This window comes from Oxyura jamaicensis, chromosome 5 (assembly GCF_011077185.1).
Source record: "Oxyura jamaicensis isolate SHBP4307 breed ruddy duck chromosome 5, BPBGC_Ojam_1.0, whole genome shotgun sequence".
Lineage (NCBI taxonomy): Eukaryota > Metazoa > Chordata > Aves > Anseriformes > Anatidae > Oxyura > Oxyura jamaicensis.
This window is the reverse complement of record NC_048897.1, coordinates 22,982,417-22,999,141: the sequence shown is the minus strand read 5'-3', so window position 1 is coordinate 22,999,141 and position 16,725 is coordinate 22,982,417. Positions and strand designations below refer to the sequence as shown.

The 16,725-nt window shown below is 44.2% G+C and overlaps 1 protein-coding gene across 1 annotated transcript in view; it reads left to right on the top strand.

Moving 5' to 3' along the window:
- Positions 1-16,725, top strand: part of YLPM1 (YLP motif containing 1) — a 45,614-nt gene that overhangs the window by 1,399 nt on the left and 27,490 nt on the right. Inside the window, exons 3-7 of the mRNA XM_035327569.1 lie at positions 1-762; positions 5,373-5,618; positions 6,507-6,701; positions 7,843-8,585; positions 11,602-14,016. The exon at positions 1-762 is cut by the window's left edge and continues 1 nt beyond it. Of these exons, the coding sequence (XP_035183460.1) occupies positions 1-762; positions 5,373-5,618; positions 6,507-6,701; positions 7,843-8,585; positions 11,602-14,016 (4,361 nt within the window). The remainder of the gene's footprint in view (positions 763-5,372; positions 5,619-6,506; positions 6,702-7,842; positions 8,586-11,601; positions 14,017-16,725) is intronic.

Genomic DNA, 16,725 nt, shown 5'->3' with positions numbered 1-16,725 from the left:
CCCCCCCCGGGGCTGCCGCCGCCGCCGCTGCCGGGCTCCTTCGGGGACTGGCAGCAGCAGCAGCCGCCGCCGCCCGTGGCCGCGCCGCCGGTGCGCAGCTACCAGAAGCAGTTCGCACACCGCGAGCCGCCGCCGACGGCCGCCGCCCCGCCGCCGAGCCGCAAGCCGCCCGCCGGCGGCCGGGAGCGCGACGGGCAGGAGCCGCCCGCCGGCCACGGGGAGTGGGGCGAGCCCGTGCCCTCGTCGCCGGTGCCCATGGACATGGAGCTGTCGTCGCCGCCGCAGTCCCCGCAGCCCGCCGCCGCCCAGCCCTACCTGCCCCCCGGACAGCCCTACCTGCCGCCTCCCCAGGCGGAGCCCTACCTGCCCCCCGGGCAGCCGCCCCCCGGGCAGTCCCCGCCGCTCCAGCCCTACCTGCCCCGGCCGCAGGCCTCGCAGCCGCCCCCCTCCTTCAACGAGCCGCCCCCTTCCTACCTGGAGCCGCCGCCGTCCAGCGCCGCCCAGCCCTACCTGCCCCCCGGGCCGCCGTACCTGGCGCCCCCCCAGCCCTACCTGCTGCCCTCGCAGGCGTCCCCTTCCCAGGCGGCGCAGCCCGGCCTGGCGCCTTCCCTGCCCCCCCCCAAGGCGGCCCAGCAGCACTTCACCCCCCCGCCGGCGGCACTGGCCCTGCCCGAGGGTTCCCAGGGGGGCGGCCAGGAGAGCGGCGCTCCCCCCGAGCAGCACGGCGCCCCGCAGCCCGACCCGGCCACCATGACCCCCCAGGTGAGGAAGGCATCGCCCAGCAGCCCGGGGAACCAGCCCTGCTCCCCGCTGGATTTAATTCTCCCGGCGGGTCTGTCGGTCTCTGGAGAATTGTTCCCCAAAGCACAGCATGAAGGTGAAACGCACCGAGCCTTCGCTGACTTCATCTGGCCTTCTGTAGGATGCTGCAGGCTGCCTGCTTATGGCGTGGTGCAGCGCCCTGTTCTGCTCTTGTTTTCAGTAATTTCCTCATTGAGCTGTCCTTTGGGGACCATGTTTCAGTTGCTCTGACAGGTACAGAGTTGTGGCTATTCGCTCTTACCAGCTGCTCTTAAAGCTGCAAAAGTGTTTCTGCTGTGGTACCTCGTTGCCTTTCACTCTCTGGAAATAAGTTTTGTGCTGTGCGTTTGGTCCTCTGGTATGAGGTCGTACAGGGCATGTGAGAGTGTCCCGGTTTCGGCTTGAACCGCAACAGAGAGAAGTGTTCTGAAATGCTTTTTTTGGCAAAACATACTTTTATTGCTAAGGCCTGCGTACACTAGGGTCAAAATGACCACAAAGTGTACACGTGCTTAGCATCCTGGATGGGAGCGCTTCCTCTGCAGGTGATGTGCCTGTCCTTACGCACTAAGGTAGGGACGATTCAGTTGTTGAAGGCTGAGCATGGACAAAGAGGCGTGCGAGTTGAGGTCCTCAGCTATGCAGTTCCTTCAAATTCAGTGAGGCTTTTGCAGGGTTTTAGGGTTGGCTTGTAGAGATCCAGCTGCAAGAACAAAGCCTACGTACATGCTTTCAGGTGTTTACTTGATTTGATTGATTTTGTTTAAGTTCAAAATACATGTACTTTTGGCAAATGGATTTTAGGATTCCGATTTGGAACTAAGTCTGCACAAATCCCGTTGCCTCGTGTTGAAGTTGCTGACACTTTAAATTTGTCAGTCGTTGGAACACCTTTTATTTCGTATCCATTCAAATTTCATACCGATACGTAGACGGATTCGGGAATGTACCATTTTTAAGTTTGTGCCATATAACTGATCCCTGCCTAGCAAAGTGGTTCACAGATTTAATTTTATGAAGGTTTTGGACAGTGTTAGTTCATGTCTTACAGCAATAGCAATGGAACTCTTTTTTTTTAATGCCAAAACCTTGGAAAATCAGACGTTGAAAGGGATGTTAATTTGGTATTGAGACTGCTGCTGAGTTCTTAAATTATTAAACTCCAGATCAAGCACTAGAGCAATTCCTCCCCTGTTATGAAGCCAGAAGTTTCATAACTGCTAAGATTTTTTTCAATTCTTCCTCAGCAATTCTGTCCCTCCCAGAATAATCACAATTAATGTGTTGTTATGCTGCATGCATAGATGGAGCAGAATGCTGCTGAAAAGCATCTCCAAAGTTTATGTTGTCTGTTTCATGAGTGCTTGTACAAACAATTTGTATCTTCAGTAGTTCTTAGTCTCTTACACAATTCAGTGTTGATTCAAAAGGAGTATGGTACTGCGCTGGCCATAAATTTGATAAAATTTTCACTGGCTGTAATGCAAGACAGGATTTGGGGCAACAAATCCTTACGCAATAGGAATAGCAAAAGCAAAGCAGAGCGAGGCTTTCTTGCTAGCGATTTTACAAGCTTAGCAGGGACTGTAACTCATCATTTATAAAATCCTATTAAGCTCTTTTTTTAAATGGTAATTGAAAGCAATTCTTTCTGTTCTCATCCAACAGTGGCTGCAGCCAAAACAGATCGGTGTTTTTCTCTTAACAAAGGAAATGCTACGCAATTTGCCATTATTGAGTGTTCTGCTATTTCCCTTTCATGTGCGAAATAAGGTACCTCTTTGCTGGGACAGCACTGAGAGTTTAGTGTAGCTTTTCCCAAGTGCACAGTCAGGGTAGGTTTCTGGCTTCTTGTCTGTCTCTACAGTTAGATACGGCTTCTGACAAGTTCTGTTCAAATGCTCGTGGTATCTCGTTAATGCTCCATCTAATGTTTGCGCGCCGTATGCTGCTATTTATTTACAGTAGGAAGCAAATCTGAGCGGTGCAGCTGTACCCATAAATATGTATTTATATACTTCTGGAAAAGCTACCACAGCTTCACCGTGTCACCTTTCAGCAGCCTGCTGCACTCTAAAATCCCTCCTCTATTATTTTGAGCTGGCCTTTCAGCATGGCTCTGCCAGTCGCACCGAACACGGCTGGGCCAATATCGCCAGCTGGGGGCTGTGAGGACTTACGGAGCCAGACGGAGAGGTAGCAGAGAACACCACCCATTACTGTCATTTCCCAGCCTTTGTCCAGCTTGACTTCATAGCCACTGTAACGTGCAGAGAACTGGCTGCATTGAAACTCCTCGGCGGAGCGGATTTGTGTTGCTCAGGGTTGTGCTTTAGGTGGTCAGGGTTGGTCTCGGTGGTCTCTGTGTGATGCCGTAGGCATCTCTTGGTCAGCCAGAGATGGAAAAAGGCGCATGGCGATGCTGCTGCCTTCCTTAGATATAGGGCTTGTCATTGGACTTGAAGAATGACAGCCACCCTGAAGAGATAAGTGCTCAAATAACTCAACTTTTCTTCTCCATGAATACTTCTGTTTCCTTCACACTGAGCTATAGAAACCTGCATTTCACTTTCCTCTCACTTTTCAGTTAGAACCTGCAGTGCATGTGTTGCTGACCTTGCTGTGAAAAGTATGTGGCAGGATACTTAAAGCTCTTTCTGTGAATTGCTGGTCCTATTGGGACTTTTAGCCCTTATCTGATTGTTAGAATGAGGAGAAAATGAGGTGGATCTCCGGATGAAGAGTTTCATGGCAGTCAGACAGGTGCTCGTCAGTCATTCCTCTGGAAGCATAACATCCAGCCCTGTCGTGTTAAATCCCCTTATGATGCCATTTGAAAGGGATAAATTTAATCATCTTCTGTGTAACTGGGGAGGGATGTGTGCTCCTCCCTGCTGTTGAAACTTACCCTCATTACAGCTTGTTGTTGAAGATGTCTGAGAGGTTCCATGCTGCAGCATGGATGCACATCTTCCACCCGTGAGAGCTCTTCTGAGTCATGTTCTTGTTAAAAGACCCTTGGCCGAAGTCACTGCAGGATCACCACGAAGTCCAAGTGTAGCCTCTCCTTTCACTGACCTCATCTCCAAGTTGCAGTTTTACAGAAGCATCTTTAAAAAATACATCTGCGTGTTTGTGTCTGCCAGGCTGTTAGCAATAGAAACCAGCACTCCCGTTTTGAGTGTGAGGTAGGGTTTTGGAGGAAGCCTGTGCTTCTTTTAAACGCATTTAAAGATAATTTGAACAGTTCAGTTTTGAGAAATCACATCAGACAACACCTACGACTGCTGTTATCACACTTACCCAAAAGGCAAGGACATCTTAAAATATTCTTTTCTGTTTGTGAGTGGGCTCTTCAGAGATTTCTTTTCTCAACAGTGCATGCTTGGATGGAAAGGAAGGACAGAAGGATATGCTAGGTGGTAGAGCTGACATGAGAGTTTAAAAATCAAGTGTATCCTACCCTAAAATACAGGAGCTGCCCTAGTGGTGGCCAGCGTCTTTGTTTTTAAAATCTGGAGAATTTTATTCTATGAGCTTATGGAGCTGTGTCTTGAATCCATAACATTTCATCACTTGCCGTGTTCTCTGGCAGGGACTTGCAAAATAAAGCCGTGTCAGGTCTTCGCCTTCACTCTTCAGCTGCCTCCTGCCAGTTTTTAGTCTGTGTCCCGCTAGTCCGATCTGATGCCTGGTACCTCTTGTATTAGTTGTAGAGATTAGTTGGTTCCTGCTTGGCTTTCTTGAAGATGCACTGTCCTGTACGTGTTGAGATTCTCCTCGTTAGTCATTGGTTCTTTATGTTGGTGGCAGCTCACGGTGCTTGGAAGCTACTTGCATGTTCTGGGAATCCCCTAATTCTAGCCTGAAGTATTTAAAACTGAAAGCTGAACTGCTTCTTAGGTGGGTAGTTCTTCAGGTGCAGCCATATCTGTTTACCTTCTCAGCTGTTGAATGTTAATCAGGATTCGGATAATAAATAATCCGCGCTGTTCGCTGGCTCTGATTGTTCTTTTTCCTTTCCAAACCTTTATTCTAATCTCTCCACCCCAGTTACTCTGCCATCATTTTCGCTCTACTTGTGTTCTCTGTTCACACTTGTCATCTTTTTTTGTGTTTTCAGACTTTTTCTTTTTACTGCTCCCTTGCTCACATTTGTCGTCTTCCATTTTCCCTTAATTTTACTGAAGTTAGTCTCAAAATAAGTACATATATTTGCCAGGAATAAAAAGCACTAAACTCAGTAAGTGTGGTACCTGCTACATGCCTGTGGTACTTTGACTTACTCATCATTTTCCTGCTTTTTATTATTTTCTTTAGTTGTAAGCTCTCTGGAGCAGGAAATTATGTGAGGCATGGTACACACCACAGTAGTGTCTGAATTTTGATTAAATCTTTTGACCTGCATTGCAGTGCTGTTGATAAAGAAGTGAATTTTCTCTCAAAACAGATTTAAATGTTTTTCTAGTGTATGTTTCTTCTGCATGATTCTAGCAACTATCATGAATTTCATGTGTGTTTTTTTTTTCCTGTGAAAGCTGTTTTTCTTAGAAAATTTCTATCTGTTGTAGGAACAGCAGCAGTACTGGTACCAGCAACACCTGCTTAGCCTGCAGCAAAGGGCAAAAGCCCATGCTCAGGGACAGCAGCAAATGAAAGGCCCCGGGGTAGGGAAGGATACCTCTGAACAGAGAGCAAAATCTGAAGAAGGGAAAATGGGTGCTTCAATTCAGCAGTCTGAACCTCCTCCGCTGAACGAATCCCTGCCTCCAGCTTCCAAAGAAGACGAGTCTTCTCTTGCATCCACTGAAACTCAGGTAGGCTTTGCAGGGAGATGCTGCTGTGTATGTTGTGCTAGAGGGGACAAAACAGGAAAATATTGCCATCAGATTCTCATACATACTGTGTAACAATAACTAAATATGGTAAAACAGCATTAAAAGAACATTTGTTAAGGCTGCACCGATTAAAAAAAATACTCTCGTATGCAGGCTTACATAGTCACCCACACGCGCCAAGCTTGGCTCACTCACTCTTTCCCCAGCGTTGTCATCTTTGTGAGAAACACATTGTGATACCTAAGTGCAAAATGAAGTACTTGGTAGATGCTTTTAAACATGATTTTTTAATTCTTCTCTGTCAGTTTCAGTTCTGGCTCCCCTTCTCCCTGTGTATTATAGTTTGTCTGAAAGCCAAGAGCTTTGTGCAGAATATTTAGTCAGGGTGCTTAATGACAGTTGCTCCATAATGGATGGAGGTCACGACTTTGATGTTTGAACAGATTACTGTAAGGTGGTAGATTACCCTGCAGGATGTGCTCCGCTTTAAATTTACAGTGTGCAGGTTCCTACCAAGTGGCAAAATGATGCATTTGGAATTACTTTACCCCATCATGAAAAAGCACTGCTGTCTCACTGCCTTTGGTGTGAGCAGCACAGAACAGATCTGCTTTAAACTCTTACCTACAGGTAAGTTCCTGCATGTATGAACTCCCTAATCCCCCTTAGCCTAACCTTAGGTCAGACTGCACAGGAGTACAGGAAATAAAAATCAGCCTTCCAGCAGTTAGGGGTGACCAGAACACTGAATACAGGGTGGTAAAATAAGGAATACTGAGAAAGTTCCTGTAAACTGGGTAGCAACCCAGTGTTCTTCTCTTCTGACAGAAGCCTCCCTTCATTTATAATATTTGCCTATTTCCCTAGCTCAATATTGATCCTCCTGATGACCCTGAGGAAGATTTGAGATTGCAGCAGTTGCAAGCAGCAGCAGCTCAATGGCAGCAGCATCCCCATCACCGAGTTGGGTTTCAGTACCAGAGGATAATGCAGAAGCATGCCCAACTGCAGCAGATAGTACAGCAGTATCAACAGATCATGCAACAGCCTCCACATTTACAGGTGAAACACTAAGGAGATGGTATTTGATATATTTTGTGAGTGACCTAACGTTCGTGGTTTGCTGCAAAATAAGTAGTTGAGTAATTTGCCATGGTTGATCCATTTGTCTAGCTACTTTTTCTGCATGCGCAGAACTCTATATCCCCTTTTCCGACTGTCACTCAACTTCAGAATGAACAAAACATTGAGAAGTGGTGATGAAGCTTTAGTAGGATGAGAAATATAAGACTGTATGCTTGTCAAACAATTTTCAGACATACCTGAATGATACAGGAGCAAAGCTGAACACAATATTGAATTTACTCAGTTTTGAACATTTTACTGCTGGAGAAATTCTTCAGGAGAAAGGTCAGTTACACAGATGGTGGTGTGAAGTAATTCGGTAGCTGTGCTCCCCCCCTTTATTTTTTTTACAATATCATACAGTACAAAAATAAACTTGTACAGTGATGGTGTCTTCATAACAGATTCAGATAATGATATCAGTGTTGCAGCCTTTAAAGTAGAAGCTGATTGCTTTATTAGTTGAGTCAGCTTTTTATGGTTTAAGCATTCCTTAAGTGGTTTGGGCTGTCGGGTTTGTTGAAAAAAAATCTTGAAGTGTAAACCTAAAACTCTAAGAACAGATCAAGCCCGTGGATATTAGGACCTGTGTGTACACATAAGGAATGACAAACTGCTGATAGAAGCTGCACCGTGCAAATTATGATCTAGCAAAAGGTGAGAGAAAAATCATGGCTGACAGCTGAAGCAACTTTGTGTAGATAAATAGAATTAGAAACTGAAACCTTGAGAAATAGTCACATGCTGCTTGTATTGAAAGTGTGAAGATTGATTTGGGCTTTCATGGCTGTTGTAAGCATTCAGTAATAATATAGCATGCAGGCCTTTGGGTTATATATTTCTTCAGCTTTCTTCTTTAAAAAAAACCAGTCTTTTATACTAAATGTTTGCCCTTCAGTCGTGCAATGTGTAAATTGACTTTAGACATCACAGTTAGTGTTTGCTTTTGTTTCACTGTAGTTCTTCCTCAGGTTTCCGCACAAGTCAGAAGTTGTGATGTTACAAGTGATACTAAAATACGTGGCCTTGAAGATAACTAAGATGCTCTTTTAAAGTTATTCTCATATTCTTCTTGCAGACAATGTCAGTGGAGATGCAGCTGCGACATTATGAGACACAGCAAAAACAGTTCCAGCAGCTTCATAAAGACTGGGAGCGGTCAATGAACCAACAGTGGCAGCATCAGCTTCAAACCTATCCTCACAAAGACCAGCTGCAAGAGTATGAGAAACAGTGGAAAGCATGGGATGAACAGATGAAGGTCACTCAGTCCCATCTGCAGGAGAAAGTGAGCTCACTCCAAAATTTGAAGAATCAGTACCCTGCAAATGTTTCGCTTCCGCCTCCATTTGTTCCATATTCTCAAACGGCTCCAGGTGGCATTCCTGTTATGCCTCCAACTTTACCTTCAGCTACACCTCCTCTGGTCCCTCCACCTCTGTCTTCTGTATCTCAGTTATCTAACTCCTCTGTCCCTTCAGGATCTAGTTCTCAAAGCAATCAGTCTACTGAAACACCAAGGCCAGCTCTGCTTCCCACCCCTGGTACCTACGCATCAAAAATAGCTAGCTCACCTGTATATTCAACTTACCATTCTCAAGTAAGTTCATCCTTCAGCTCTTCAGACCACGGAAAGTCTCAAGTTCACCATAATAAACAAAATGTCTCTATGTCATCTGAGCAAGGATGTGGGGAACTGAAAGCCCCCTCTGCACTGTCTTCAACACATACCCCTACCATGCAGGATAAACCAGTGAGATCAGGTGGATTGCTTCCAGATCCTCCCAGATCAGCACGTTTTGAAGGCCCCAGAGGTCCTAGGTAAGGATATTTTAGTTGATTTATACACATTCAAGGCTAGCAGCCTTTTGGTGGTATATTAAGACATGAAACATTATGCCTTATTCTCAGCTTTTCCTGAGGTCGTGTAAATTGTGCGCTTGATGTAGTTTTGCTCTTAATGTGTGTACACCACGTTCTGTATTTATCTGATTAAAGCAAAAACGGGTAAATGCTGTTCACCTGAGCGTTACCTAGAGTCAAATACTTTTCTCTAGTGAAATGCTTAGGCACGCTGCTCCCTTTTCGTTCTCAGAAATTTAATATTCATTTTTTGAAAATGAATAGATGGAGAGATGCTGTAAATATTGGATACATCTTTACTGTCCTTAGGTTAACAATTAATCACATTTGAAAGAATGACCTTTTATGAAAAGCCATATAAATTCCCAGTGTTTTATCTGTGGTACTTGGAACACAGTTTAGGAATATGTAAAGCAAAAGTGTTGAGGGAGTGTTTTTAAGTTACTGCTATGTACGATAGCACTTTAAAGTGGACCTTCTGAAAGGAATTAAGGGAAGTGTTCAGATGTATATTCAGTTGAACATGCTATGATAATTGAATTACCAGAAATTTAGATTGTTGTTTTTAAACAACAAAATTTATTCTTTGTTTGCAACCCAAATCCATTTACAACAGAAAGAAATTAAACATTCATAGCTCTTCACCAGTACTTTAACTTCTAGCGTGGGAGAGTTCTGTAACTGGGCGATTGCCCTCTTTGCTTCACTTTTCGAAATGGCTCTCTGGTAAGAGAGAGGTGATGTTTGTCTTGCATCCAAATCAGTGTTTTTCTACATGTGCAGCGTTACCTAGCATTCAAACAATTTTAAACAAGAGGAAGAAGAGATGAAGATTTGAGCCTTAGTCTAATGGTAGGATCCTTGTTGTTTTGCATAACGTCTGATGGTCTTGGTCTTTATCTTCTTGTGATGTGTACTTATGTTCAAATTTAAGTCTGCTTTTTGTCAGGTGGGTGGCCTACTGTCTCAGTGTAAAGTTGCTCCAAAAACCAGTGTTCTGTGTCTTCTATGTGGTTTTATATCTGCGATATGGTTTGATCCGAGATATTCCTTTTGGACTGTTTTTTTTTTGTTGTTATTGTTTTTTTTTTCCATGGCTGATGTGATATCAGGTTGCAAAAACATCTGTTCTGTCTGGTCGTTAGTTCGAGACTGATGTGATGCCTAGTGAACCAAAAAGCAGCGTTATTCTGTTTAATTGTTTCTGTCTTGCATACTCCGCTAGATTTTTACAGACACATCTTCATGTTCATTTCCCTTCTTTTTGATTCCAAAGTGATCATTCATGAATAGTAATTCATGAAGTACAAGCATCATCTTTGAATTTTTATAACTTTGAATAATTTTCTGTCTCCCCATGGGTTTAAAAAAAGCGTAGTTTTTAGTCCTGGGGGTTTTTTGGATGCGCAGTTCTGCAGACTGTTTTCAGTGATTTGCTAGTGCGTGTCTTTTATGTGTGCATTAGTTTAGAGCTCAGTGCTGTGTGACCACAGACTATGGATAATCAGAACTTTCTAGAAAGTACATACAGTGGCTTTATTTTTGAGCCCACTTACATTAAAATATTTTAAACTTTAAAAAAATGATTTTTTAAATAACACTGTAACCTTTGTGCATCCCTATATTGTAATTGCATGACTATTCTATGGCTTTATCAAAGCTTTTCCAAAAATCTGATTACTGTTTGTTCTCAATACGGGCAGTAGAAAACAGAGCTGTAATAAGTTTTTAATTGAACCTGTGATAAATTTGAAATATTGTGTGTTACCTGGTGCTATTCCAAAGTCCCAGGTAATGATTAGACTTAGAAAAAGACACACTCCCACCCACCACTTTTTAGCAATTAACATTTCTTAAGAAATTCTGAAGAATTCCCTGAAACTAATTTTCAGAATCTTGGGGATGAAGTATGTCTTAGGTATCCAGCCTTTTCTTCTTGCTATACCTCACACGTAGAAGCTGGTCCTTCAAATCTAAGATATCTTGCTACTGCATTTTGTTTTTTTCATTCTGTTCACCTTGACCACACACCCCAAACAAAAGGCAATTTTGTTCCAACAGAAAACGTGCTTTCCACTTTTTCTACTGACGTATTATCTTACTAGGATTATTAAAATTCTTTGAGGTTGTGTAAATGAGCTCATTTGGTAAATTGCTCACTGAAACATTAAATTCTGCAAAAAGACAACTGCTGCTGATAAGTAGGCAATACTGACTTAATATCCAGTGAGAGACAACTGTGAATCCCAAATATCCAAGCAATTGAACTTCAGGAACAAGTTCTACGCTTTATGTAAAATTAATTTGATGTGTTGTAGTCTATTATGTAAATCAATATTTGAGCATATGCCTAAAGGTTGTTTTTCTGACTAGATGAGCCTTGCTAAATATGATTGCATAAATTATTCTTTCTGCTGGTTTGCCTGACCTATTTCCTTGTCTTTGAGCAAGAGTAGAAAAGGAAAAAAGTGATGCAATAAAAATGTGTGTGTTTTAGGTATATTGTCTTACGTAGAACTGGACAATATCAGAGCTCACTGCACCTTCTGTGAGGATCTGTATTTATAGATTTGTCTATAAGGCCTTTGTCACAGTAGTTAGGTAAGCTTGTTGCGAAGTTTTAAAACAAACCTTCAACAGGAGTTATTGTTTTCAACAAAACTGTCTTTAAACAAAAGATCAAAGCTTCTCTCCATTGAGTTTGCAAGTTTTTTTTTCAAGGTGAGTTTCAATCCTGGGATACTTAAGCCAAGTCTTTTTTTAGGGTTACATTGTCTGCAGGTGGCTTAGACTGGTCTTCACTGGAAAGTGTTGAGGTGGAGAAGGTCTCTGTGCTTCTGCACTGGTTCAAACGGATCTGATCCTAAGGCACATTAGCATGCATCTGTTAAACAGAGGGAGTGTGAAAATGTGTTTTAGACAAGTTTTATTTGACATGTTCATTTGAATAAAATTGCTGTTATTTCATGCACAGATTTGATGGACCTCGAGGAAGAGGATACGACAAATTTGAAGGCTCAAGACCAAGAGGGCCCCGTTTTGATTCCCAGCGCTCAGAAGGACACAGGTCACGTTTTGACCGACAGAACACTGATGGACAGCACACAAGTCGATGGGGAACTATCCCACGTGGACCAGCAGCACAATTTTATACTTCCCAAAACACATCACATGCACATGGTTCCCGACCTAGCGGTCCACGGTGGAGGGGGCCCAGGCCTCCTCTAGGACAGCAGCAGTCACAGACAGACTCACGATCAGAAAACAAAGAGCCATTTACAGACATGGGTGGCAATCAGCAGGCTGGAAGTAGAACGCAGTCTGCTGACGTGACGAGTACAGGCTCTGTTGAGCCGAGTGAGGACCTCACAAGCACTCAGCAGGAACCATCCAAAGGTGAAGTCAAAGAAACAATTTCAGATCCTCCTAAGAAGTGGACGTGGAGTTCACACGATCCTAACCAGCAAGTAGAAGACTCCAAAGCAACTACTCCACCTGTGCAGAACCAGACTTCGACATCCCTTTCTAGTACCTCTGGAGCTTTGCAGTCAGGTGTTGCAAGGCCGGGAGGTGCGGTGACCCCTGTAACAGGAAACCAGGATTTGAATTCCTCAGAGAGCCAGCTGCTTGGTTCGGACAGTACGCAGGGCCTGCCTGGGCCAGAAGGCAGAGGGAAAGGGCCATTCATGCATGAAGACAGAGGCAAGGGACCAGGAAACAGAGGAAGGGGGCAAGGCAGGATGGATGATGGCCGTGGCAGGGGGCAGGGGGATGGCCGTGGCTGGGGAATGGGCCGTGGCCGGGGCATGGGCAGGATGGACGGGCGAGGAATGGGCAGGATGGACGGTGGCCGGGGCATGGGCAGGATGGACGGTGGCTGGGGAATGGGCAGGATGGATGATGGCCACGGCCGGGGAATGGGCAGGATGGACGAGGGCCGTGGCAGAGGATATGTGTACAGGGGCAGAGGGCAGGCTAGGCAGGCGTCTATCCGTGGCAGGGGAATGTTCAGGAGAGCGGGCAGCAGAGAGAGGATGGCAGACAGGCGGTCGGGCAGCAGGGAGAGGATGCCAGACGGGCGGTCTGGCAGCCGGGAGAGGACACTGGGTGGCCGGTCAGACAGCAGGGAGAGGGTGATGTCTAGCCGAGACAGGGAGCTCGCCGGGCGGACAGGCAGCCGGGACAGGGCACAGCGGGCGGGCAGCAGGGAGAGGGGACCTGTCAGGAGGGCGGGCAGCAGGGAAAGGGAGCCCATGAGGCGGGCAGGTAGCAGGGAGAGGGAGCCCATGCGGAGGGCAGGGAGCAGGGAGAGGGTCCCTGTGAGGCGGGCAGGCAGCAGAGAGAGGGTCCCTGTCCGGAGGGCAGGTAGCCGGGAGAGGGGTCCTGTCCGGAGGGCAGGTAGCCACGAGAGGGGACATGTCAGGAGGCCAGATAGCCGGGAGAGGGAAGCAGGGAGGTCTGACACGGGCAGTATAGATAAACCAATTCACCTAGGAGACGATCCTGACAAATTACCTCCGTACCATCGAGATGATGCACTCAGGGGTTCTTGGAGTCATGAAGATGAGGGAATGCAGGAGGAATTTCCTATAGATAGTAGGGATGACCTTCCTCTGGAGCATGAGCGCTTGGATGACTGGGAAAGAGAACGATACTGGGGAGATCACAACTCTGATTATCAGGATGATTCTGTAGATCCATATGATAGAGATGACAGGTTGCAATCTCACCATTCATTGCCTCCGTTATCTCCCCTACCACCACTACCTCCTTTATCATCTGATCATGACAGACGAGATTCATGGTGGGATGACTGGAAAAGGCCAAGGGAGAGGGAACTAGAGAGAGATCTAGATAGGACGGGAAGATCCGCAGATATTTATGATCAAGATGTGGACAGAGAATGGGATAATAGAGACTGGGACATGAGACCCATGGATGATAGAGAAATGGGGAATCGTGACCTAGATATCCCCCCTCTCCCACCATTACCACCTCTCCCACCTCTGGACAGATACCGTGAAGATAGGTGGAGGGATGATAGGAACAGAGATCACTATGACAGAGACCTCCGAGACAGGGGGGAGCTGAGGATTCGAGAGTACCCAGAGAGATACGACACGTGGCGGGAGAAGCAGGACTACCTTCCTGAAAGGACTGACTGGGAGAGGGAACGCTTGACGGATAGGTGGTATCCAGATGATGGAGACAGACTGCGACCTATGGGTGATCAGCTAGATTCATCCCTTCTTCCACCTTCACATTCCTCTGATATGCTTGGAGCAGATTCAAACCTGGACTCGGAACAGTCCTTGGGGGGAGTGATGGTTCTTAGCCAAAGACAGCATGAGATAATACTGAAAGCTGCGCAGGAGCTCAAAATGCTTCGGTGAGTTGCTTGATTCTCTCTTTTGGGGAAGAGAAATGACTAAGTAGGCTTACTGGATTTTCTTTTACATTGTGATATTGTGTGTTTTCTAGATTTTTGAAACAGAGCTGGCATGCTCCAGTTGTATGGTGTTGTGTGGAGGATGTTAATTTCCTTTTGGACATCTTTGTGCTAAATGTTACTTGTCCTGCATTAGTATGTTGTGATGAGCTGACCTATTTCTGACCTATCTTCCTCGTTCTTTCCAATGCAAATCAAATACCCTGGGTTTGACTAGAAGCAGCTAAACTTTGATGCCCCAAGCTTTCCTTGGGATTGTGAATCTGCCTCCAGTTTCAGCTGTTAAATGGACAAGTCTGTCCTATTGTAGCTCTAACCAGCCATATGGGCAGTTTGGATGTGGATGAAATTTTCAAAATCTTAAGCAGTAGTGGGCTGCCTCTGAGATTCAGAGCTTTTTTTTAAAACAAAACTTATTGACTCCCTCCTCTCTTCATGCCTTTCTCAAAGAACAAAATATGCATTTTAAAGCATTCTCTTGTTTTTCTTTACACCTAAGTTCTAATTTTAAAACTGGGTCCCTGTATAGGGGAATGCACTTTATATATTTGTAGAGTGAATGACTGGTGTCAAACAAGGCTTCTTACTCTGTTTCCAGCTCCAGGAGTTGTCTCAATTACTCAGATACTTTTCCAAGCCTAATGATAATGTTCACTGTTTTATTGGAAGAAAATATTGTTCTGATGTAATTTTGTAAAATTCATGACCTTGGCAAGCTTTTGGAACCTCCTTTTTGGACACTTAATCACTAAGGGAGTTGCAAGATAGGTGCCATGAGAACCTATTTGCATGGTGTTTCTTATACTGATGCTCCTTAAGGATGTAATTTTTCCCCCTGCAACTGTCCAACAAAATACTTAAAGGCAAGCTACCAGAATAGTTTGGTGCTTCTGTGAAGATGGTACCCCTTTCCTGATTTCTTCCTCCCTTTACGCAGTAATGGCTTTGTTTCCTTTCGCTACAGTATGGTAGTGGGAGCTCATGTGGAACTAGTTATTTGGACTATCTCCATCACAGCTTTTGTGGATGGGCTTTTTCCCTTAAATAAATGGTCACCCCTTTCCCCACAAATAGGGCGTCTCCAATTTCCAAGAATAGATCTGTCCACATCACCGGACCAACCTTTTCATTATCCTCAAAGGAGCTTGTTGATAATTGCTTCTTAATCTTTCTGTTATCCTCAGATGACTTTGTTGATAATTGCTTTTAAATACATGTCAAGATCTGCATTAAGGTGGTTCCTAATTCACACAGTGGGACCTATTAAAATTTTGGATACTGCTTCTTAATTAAGGCATAGGTGTTTTTTTTTTTTTTTTCCTTTTTACAATGTTCTCATTTGAACTCTAGCATCCTTGATGAGTAATTTGGTTAAGCTTGGTTGATCTTAATTCTGAGGATCAACATAACAGTGTTGTCAAATGAGGAGGACATGACTCCTAAAGACTTCAATAAGCATTTATTTTAAAATAAGCAATAGAGTAATAACCTCTTAACCATCAGAAATATCCAGTAGGGTAGGGCTCAGTAAATTTAGTAATATAAGAAGAGAGCACATACCCTCTATCCAAATGTTTTCTTTATGATTTGATGCCTGAGTTTTGGTGCATTACGTGCATTCATGAGAAAACTGGAAAGATAAGTTTCTTTTATTATGCCCAGTGAGTGAGGAGTGAGATCTTTCAGGGAAGATTGTAAAGAAAAAATCTCTTAGAGTTTCACATGGCTCATCTTATCCATGAGTTATTGTGAGATAGCTATTGTGAGATATTGTGAGATAGATGTACCTAGTAAAGACAAGAATTTAATTTCACAAGGAAGATGTTTTACTAAAATAATAAGTAGTTAAAATGAATGTTCAGTTATCACTGTTACATTATCATTAAACCATGTTGAAAGATAGAGACATTTTTGCACTTTTCTTGAAGCTGTATTGTTTCCAAACTCCTAAGATGGCTAAGCATCTGTCCAATTGCTAAGCATCTGTCCCATATGGAAGGAAGGCCTTAGTTGCATACACAAATAGCAAGAAAAGGGATTTCAAAAAGGGAAGAGAGAACTGTTATTCTGAATAAATTAATATTTCACTGCAATTAGATTAATTCAACAGGTGTTAGTAACTGTGAAATCAGTGTTATAGAGCAACATTTGCCAAAAGTTTTGGAGCAACAGCTTGTTTTCAGCTTCCTGGCTTTCTCATAGCCTCAGGTGGCCAGTTGGGCTGTTTAATGTGAATGGCTGCAAGCCAGTGGACTTAATTTAAGGACCATAGTTTGGGAATCAGTGCCTAGGTGAATCATTTATTAGAGCTGAGATACGTGAGCATAGAAACTAAAACGTTTTATGTAAGGAAGTAGATTTATACGTCTTTCTAATTCACTAAAAAGGGGAAATATAAATGTGATACTGTTGTTTTTAATTTTCATTTGAGGATATTATTTAAATCAGTTACACTGGTATTTCACATCAGGTTTTTCTGAGCAGGTGACCCCAGTCTGAATGGTAAAAATAACTTTAAGGAGACTGCTTATGATTTTTTTTTAATTTATTTTTTTTAACCAAGAGTTACACCAGTAGTATAATCACTTTCATCTCCAAAGGTAAAGCCTTCATCTGGATCACGTACATGACAACGAGCTGCATGCTGTT